The sequence below is a fragment of the Cololabis saira genome, chromosome 20, assembly GCF_033807715.1.
Source record: "Cololabis saira isolate AMF1-May2022 chromosome 20, fColSai1.1, whole genome shotgun sequence".
NCBI classification, from domain to species: domain Eukaryota; kingdom Metazoa; phylum Chordata; class Actinopteri; order Beloniformes; family Belonidae; genus Cololabis; species Cololabis saira.
In genome coordinates this window covers 35,765,512-35,773,397 of record NC_084606.1, presented here as the reverse complement: position 1 = coordinate 35,773,397, position 7,886 = coordinate 35,765,512, and the positions used below count along the sequence as shown (strand labels likewise).

The window sequence follows — 7,886 nt, the reverse complement described above, 5'->3', positions numbered from 1 at the left end:
GTATTTTTAAACTCTAGTATCTATACTTCTACCTGAGTAATGAATGTGAATACTGAAGACACCTCTGGATGCAGGTAAGTGATGCTGGCGAATGACTGCACAACAAAGACTGGGAGTGGACGGAAGCAGCAGGAAACCTTTATTTGTAAAGCGGTGACACAGCAGGAAGCTACAGAAGTCTTCAGCACTTACAGAACGAGTGAGCGAACCGACAGCGATCAGCGAGGACCGAACAAACCCAACACAACACAGGACAGGAAGGTTTATGGCACTCATGTTTGGTTTCTATGCTGGATATAATATTGCTTTGAAAACACAACAGTCAGTCCTCGCTGCTGTTTTTATTGTATCATACGTTCACTGCGTTTAAATATCAAATATATTCCTTTACTAGTGTTTTTATTGCTAACATCAAACTGAGCAAAGATCAGACACACACACACACACACACACACACACGTTATTTATTTCTGTTGAACAGTACAAATGTGAGAAGATAACAGTCCAGGTTTGGCAGGAAACAGCGAGGACATGCATGGATCTGATAGGTCTGGGGAGGGGGTGGGGCTGACGCAGGGGGAGGAGTCACACATACATGCATTCCTCTGCTTTTAGACACAAGCTACAGTCCTTTATTCATATTTAGATCTTTTTAAAGCAACTCAGAGCCATAAATAGAAGCTTCACATGCCGACAGCCATCAGCAACGCTGACACACACACACACACACACTTTTCTTCACTGTCCCTGTGAGGACCTGCTGACGTAACGTACTGGTTCCACCCTAAAGCCAAGCTCTACACACACAAACACTGTTCTCACAGACATACAGTAATGAATAAAAAATGATCCTGACTTGTTGACTCGTGCATATTTGGACTGTGTTCGTGGAGGTAAAGCTTGATCGGGGAGTGGAACACAACGAAAAACAGGAGGATGGTGATTAAGGGATTGGGGAGTGAACCTTGCTGAAAAATTCACTTTCAACGGCAGCCTCAGTGTGATGAGGACTCCAGTTGAGATTTAGTCTTCGAACGTGTCTGGAAGCAGGACGGGAGGCAGAGGCTGAGATGGTTTTTGAAGTTGTGAAATGGTTAAAAGGTTTCAGTCAGGATTGAGATCCCATCAGCACCAAACGCCTCCTCGTGACCTCAGACTTGTCCTCGCGGACGAGGCTCGTCCTCAGAGATCTTAATTCTGCAGTTCATATGATGAATCAGAACGGTGCCTTGAAATAAGAGTTTAAGGAACTGCATGAGCCATGTTTTAGTTGTATTTATCTGAATGATTCTAAATGATGTGAACGAGGACTCGTCCTCATGCACCAGCCTTAGTATTGGTGTTCCACAGGGTTCTGTGATCGGACCCATACATTTCAGTTAAGCTTCTACAAGGCATTTAGTTTTGGGCAGCGTTGCATGAATGTCCAGGGCAGCGGTTCCTCAGGGGGGGGCGTCAGTTACACTACAACCAAGGGCGTAGGTTTGCAAAGGGACGGTAGGGACATAACACTACCAACTTTTCAGGGGGCTCAAATTGTCCCCACCAACTTTTAAGCAACCTTATTTGCATTATACGAGTTCAGATATAAAAGGTAATTTAGATTGTCTTCCCAAATGTTGGGTAAGGATAGAATTGACCCTACCATTATTAAGTGGATTATTTTCATTATGTCCAGACTTATATTTACCCCTCTTCGCTTGCTGAATGTGCCGGTCCATTTTTTTTTCCTCAAACGCACGTTTGATTGGCTGATGGTCTTAGACAAATGTTTATTTTTTGTATTCTGGATAGTTAAGAGATTATTAATAAGTGCAATTATAATAATATAATAATTTAATTTATGTTCAAATATTGGAATTTAAATTGCTAATAAAATCCTGGAATATTCTGGAAGTTTTCAAAATGTTTCTTTAGTAGTTTTTGAAAACAAAGACTTGAATCGAACCGTGTATCAGGTGAACACATGAAAGTTAGTATAAGTCAATACAGATTTATTTTGCATTGATCATTTAGCCTATCAATTAATTAGGTTCATATTCGTGACAAATGTAGCCCTGACCCCCGTTCCCCCAATCTGTTTGGTCTTATTAACGTCCCATCCCCAGCAAAAAGTGTACATGCAGGTTATGCTGTTATATCGTCCCTACCAATGTTGAGACCAAACCTACGCCCTTGAGTACAACTGTAGGGATAGTGGATGGATCTGTAGTGTTCATGGGCAAAACACGGAGATCCACATTGTCTGAACTAATCAACCAAGGGGTCACAGGCCAGTGCTCGTCCCATACCCAGATAAATGAGGGTTTTAGGGGAAGACATTCATCATTGCAGCATATATTTTCACTGCTATGCAGATGATACTCAGCTGTACATAGAAGCAAGCATGTCTTCAAGACACCAATGCCCGGGAGACGTCTCACTTCCTGCTACAGTAGAAATGGACAGAGTTCCTCCAGCAGAACCCAAGAGGGACATCCATCTGCTTCAACTAGCTGGACATGGGTCAGGGCTTTCCTCTCCACTGCTTTCTCAACACTGAAGCAAAGAAAATTCATAACCATCTGTTGGTTTTCGTTATTCAGCTGCTTTTCATGAGCTGCCATTAAATTGATCTGAATCTGACTGAACTGGACTCCGGTGAAATGTTCCTCTAAGAGCCTCCAGCTGACTTTCCTTGTGAATCGAAAAAACTTCACAGAAACCTTAATTATTACGTCAGTATTTGAGTCTCGACTCTGAATTCTGAACAACCTACAGTTTTTCCTTTTCCCACCATGAACTTGTTTTGAATTTTTAATTTTAGTTTACTTTTATTTTGACTTTTTCTCCTTCAATTCAGTTAGTTTTAATTCGTTTTTAGTGTGGGTTTGCTAGTTTTTATATTTTCAAAAATGCTTAGTTTTTGCCGTAGCTGCCAGTTGGAGATAAACGGCCAGAGCAGAATAAATTGATCAAACCAAGAGGCTTTTATTGACAGGGACGAAAACGGAGGAAATTATATCTATAATTTCAGTTTGTTTTAGTTAGTTTTCAAAACACGCAATATAGTTTCAGTTAGTTATCGTTTTTGTCTTTTAATTTTCGTTTGTATTTAGTTCAGTTAATGAAATTGTTTTTTCAATTTTAGTTTTCGTTATTTCGTTCGTTCAATAACGATAATAACTGGTGCAGAGCTGGCCCAAGGCATGAGCGAAGTAAGCGGCTGCTTAGGGCCCCGTGACCACTAGGGGGCCCCCAAGAGTTAAAAAATTAAACATTTTTGATTTTGATTTTAATTAAAGTTCTACTTTTTGTAGCACTTTGTTGTTGCACTTAATTGTTGTGATTCCACTTCAAATTGTTGTTGCACATTGCTGTTGCAGTTTATTTAAAACCAAAACTAAAGTAGATAATGTGTTTACAGTAAATGGTTTATAAATGATCTATTTGATTATTTTGTTTCTTTTAGCAGGCCTACACTGTAGATGACACTCAGTATCACACTTAGTACTATATCACTTTAAATATTAAGTGTAAATCAACCCCAGGCCGCTCTTGTAGCTGAATTTGCTCCATTTCAGATTAAAAACCATAGATGGTAAAAACCTGCCAGGCTGACAGTAGGATGATGAAACAACTCTGCTGCAACTGTGACCTTTGACCTTTTATCTGTTGCTTCTCTGTGTGGCCAGTAGGGGCAGTTGCTGACTTTGATCAATATTCATTGAAAGATTTTTCTGCAAATTTGTTAATCTGTTGTTGCTTCCATGGTCTTAATCCCTGTGGATTACAATCTAACTATAACAAAAAGTTCTTCCATCTAGTTTTACACGTGTATTTGTAATGACAGGCAAGTACGCGAAATACCATATTTTCCGCACTATAAGGCACCTAAAAGCCTTTAATTTTCTCAAAAACCGGCAGTGCGCCTTATAATGCAGTGCGCCTTATATATGATCATTACGGTAATTTCTGTTACTGTAGTCAGGGGGATTGTGGGTAATGTAGTTGGTGTCGCCGAAGTAACGGCGCTAAAAACATCAGGAATCGTCACAGACGTTCAAGACAACAGCAGCGACGCTGACTCGTATAATGGCGACTTTGACAAGACGGAGCAAAGCTGGTTTTTATTTTGTTAATAAAGTTTGACATACGGTACTTTTCTTCTTGGTTTTTTTTTTTGCATTTGCCGTAGGATTTTGTAGCATTTCCTGTAGCGCAGCTCCATCAAGTAGATACGTAACTCAACCCCAGCCACTACAGTACGGTATTTTACCAGATATTTAGTGCGCCTTATAGTGCAGAAAATACGGTACGTTTATAGTGGGTGTGTGAATGATCAATAATCAGTATTATTGGCAGTAATAGAGGGCCCCAAAAATAAAAAAGGAGGCTTGGGCCGGCCCTGCGTCAGTGCTGCGTCTGTGCACTTTAAGACAAGAGTGAATACACTGGATCTGAACTGTTCAGACGCCGCACAGTTGAGAAGATGTTCAGGGATCAGAGAAGACGCTACAGTAGGAACCTGGACTTGTATTGTGATGTGGAGCTTCAGTTGAATGATGTTTTCATCAGAGAAGCAGATGCTGGACGGTCTGCCGGGACCAGAGCGTCGGCCCGGGGACGGACGGCCACCAGGGAGTTCAACCAGCGCTTAGTTCGCTAGACACACGAGTGCTAAACACATGTTTTTCCTCTATTTCTGATTTGCAGATGCGAGTTAAAGCTGCTAAAACCAACAAAACCATTCGCATCTGTTCATAAAAACGCCTCCTTTTTTCATTTCAAGTCCGTGTTTAGCTTGAGTACCGGAGTCACATGATCAGTGGTGAACGTGAGCTGCAAACATTCATGCAGATTCACTGCAGTTACGTAACCCTGCCTATTTGTCCTTTAATCTTTCCATCACATCTCTGCCTCCTCCTGCCTTTCTGCTGCGGCGTCCTCTCTCTACCTTCTCTCTTTTATTTCCCTTCCCTCCATCCATCCTTGGTGTGGAGTGGGACGGTGGGCCGGAGGCTGAGCCAGCGCTCTGTCGCTCCATCTCACTCCTGAGTGAATTATTCTGCCTCCATTACACTAATGAGGGAAGGGGAGGACGAGGGAGGACGAGGGAGGAGGAGGGAGGAGGGAGGAGGGAGGGAGAGGGATGCAGCTCAGACCCTGCCGAGGAAGGAACACGAGAAGTTAGAGAAGCTGAAGGGAAGAGGGGATGGAAAAGTGGATGGGAGAGTGGAAAAAGAAGGGAGCGCTCCAGCTTAAAAGGAAAGAGGAACAAGACACGAAAGGAAGGAAGTGTGACGGACGGGAGGATGGGAGGAGACCGGTTAGAGATGGAGATCAGAGAAGGAAAGAGAAACGGGGTCAGGAGGACCAAGAGATGGAGGGAGAGGAACACATTCAGGAGGAGGAGAAGAGGTCAGAGGGGAGAAATGAAGGGACAGAAGAGACACAGAGGAGAGGAGGAGGGAGAGAAGGAAAGAAGGAAGGAAGGAAGGAGGCAGAAAAATAGAGCGGACATGAAAGAATGAGACGTGAGGAGGAATAAAGGGACGGAACAGGCAAGGACAAAGTGTTCCTGAAATACATGATAGGTGGAGTGGATGCTGAGCACACACACACACACATACATACATACACGCACACACACACACACGCACACACGCACGCACACACACACCTCTCAATAAATAGAATAAATAAGTTAAATAAGGATGAACAGTGCCTGTGTTTGAGTGAGTTTGGAGACAGACAGACAGAGAGAAGTCAGACTTCGCTGGGCGACCACGGAGGAGAGCAGGGGTCACGTGACCAGAGCAGTGGTCATGTGACCTCCGGGACCCCCCCTCCATCCTCCCCACGGGCTCAGAGGTCGGCGCAGCGCTCGTGCTTGCTGTAGTGGTCGAACTGACTCTTCCAGTGCATCATGTAGGAGGACCAGCGGTGGAACTCCACCTTCCACTGGCGCTCCGCCTCGTCGATGTTGTCTGCAGGATCGCACACACACACACACACACACACACATCAAGTTATTTGTAAATCACATTGCAGCAACAAGGCAGTTCAAGGTGCAAACACAGGAAAAGTAAAGAGAAAAGAGATTATAATTTAGAACAATCCATCAAAGTCAGCTGGAAACAGATGAGTTCTTCCTGCTGAGACATCAGTCCTGTGATCCTGGAGAAGTTTTTCAGGTGATAGAAGACCGACTTTGTAATTGTATTAGTGGCCACGGTTACATGATGTTTTTTAATTCGGAATTAATAATTCGGAATTAAATAATTCAGAATTAAACTATTTTCCTTCAAGTTTACATGGAAATAGTAATTCTGAATTGAGGTTTACATGGAAAACACGTTTGATCGGCTTTATCCAATTCCTCTTAAGGTCTGGGGGTTGGGAAGGTTCTGATTGGATCGGGGGGGCGGACCGGAAGTTACGTCTCCCGGAAGAAAAACTAACTTACTCGATTAGCAGCAACACAATTTTTATGTTTCCTGTTTGCATCTGTTCTTTTAATGATTTCTATTTATTAAATAAATGGTCTCTGCTCAGCGTGGAATATAAGCGTCATGGAGACAGACGGGCGAGGGAACGAGCAGAAAGAAAGACCAGAGTTAATTTAAAGAGGAATGAGTGTAAACATGATCGCGGAATTATTTTATTCGGATTTAAAATCGGAATAAACCAGCCACTTACTTCAGAATTAAGTTTAATTCGGAATGGCCATTTTCATTCGGAATCAGGTGTTTACATGGTAATTTTTACTCATTTTAAATCTTATTTAATTTTAATTCTGAATTAAAGAGGAATTAAACTTCAACTGAGGAACATTATGTCACATTATCTCCCTGATTTGTTCCATGAATCTACTCAATGCTTGTACGGGCTCAATGTGTCCTGGTTACATAATGTAATGTAAAGTACACTCCGCCCCAGGTTCATATGAAGTCTAATGCCAGACTGAAAGCAGCTGCTGTGAACACATCTGTTATACCGGATCTCTGGAATTTTAACCAAAACGTTACAGATTTTTGTTTAAGGACTCAGAAAACTATGAACTTCTACCAAGACATAGTAGTTTGTCTTCTTTAAACTTGACAGAGGTTTATTTACTGTGACCAAACGGAGATTCAAACTACCTGATCAACATTGTGAAATTTGCACCATGTTGTGACATTTGTAAAACCCCAATTCTGACCAAATTTGAAATGTAGTGTCAGGGTATGTGTGTGTGTGTGTGTGTGTGTGAGATCAGAAAATAAAATAAAAAAGCTTTAAATGAGAAATAGAAATAGATAAGGTACCCATATCTCTTCAGTGAGTTCCGTTCCCCTTAGTTACGGTTGCTAATTCAGTCAATCAATCAGTGAGTGCGTTTTCATGGGAAGTTTAATTCCTCTTTAATTTAAAATGAGAATAAATTAAAAAATGACCATGTAAACACCTGATTCCGAATGAAAATGGCCATTCCGATTAAACTTAATTCCGAAGTAAGTGGCTGGTTTATTCCGATTTTAAATCCGAATATAGAATATAGAATAGAATAATTCCGCGATCATGTAAACACTCATTCCTCTTTAAATTAATTCCAGTCTTTCTTTCTGCTCGTTCTCTCGCCCGTCTGTCTCCATGACGCTTATATTCCACGCTGGGCTGGTTTTCCAAACAAAGTTTCAAGATGCAGCAGCAGTAAACGGTGGTCAAGAGCAGAGAACATTTATTTAATAAATAGCTTGGAGGACCTGGAAATAATTAAAAGAACAGATGGCAGGAAACATAAAAATTGTGAGTTTTTCAAAGTTGTAGCGACTAAGTTAGTTTTTCTTCCGGTAGTTTAACTTCCGGTCCCCCCCCTATCCAATCTTCCCCACCCCCAGACCTGGAGAGGAATTGGAGAAAGC

General features: G+C 41.9%; 1 protein-coding gene across 2 annotated transcripts in view; it reads right to left on the bottom strand.

Moving 5' to 3' along the window:
• Nucleotides 1-4,549: 4,549 nt before the first annotated feature.
• Nucleotides 4,550-7,886, bottom strand: part of ache (acetylcholinesterase (Yt blood group)) — a 46,519-nt gene continuing 43,182 nt past the window's right edge. For both annotated transcript variants that reach the window (XM_061710068.1, XM_061710069.1), the window contains exon 9: nt 4,550-5,969. In XM_061710068.1, coding sequence (XP_061566052.1) covers nt 5,848-5,969 — 122 coding nt within the window. In that variant the 3' untranslated portion in view covers nt 4,550-5,847. The remainder of the gene's footprint in view (nt 5,970-7,886) is intronic.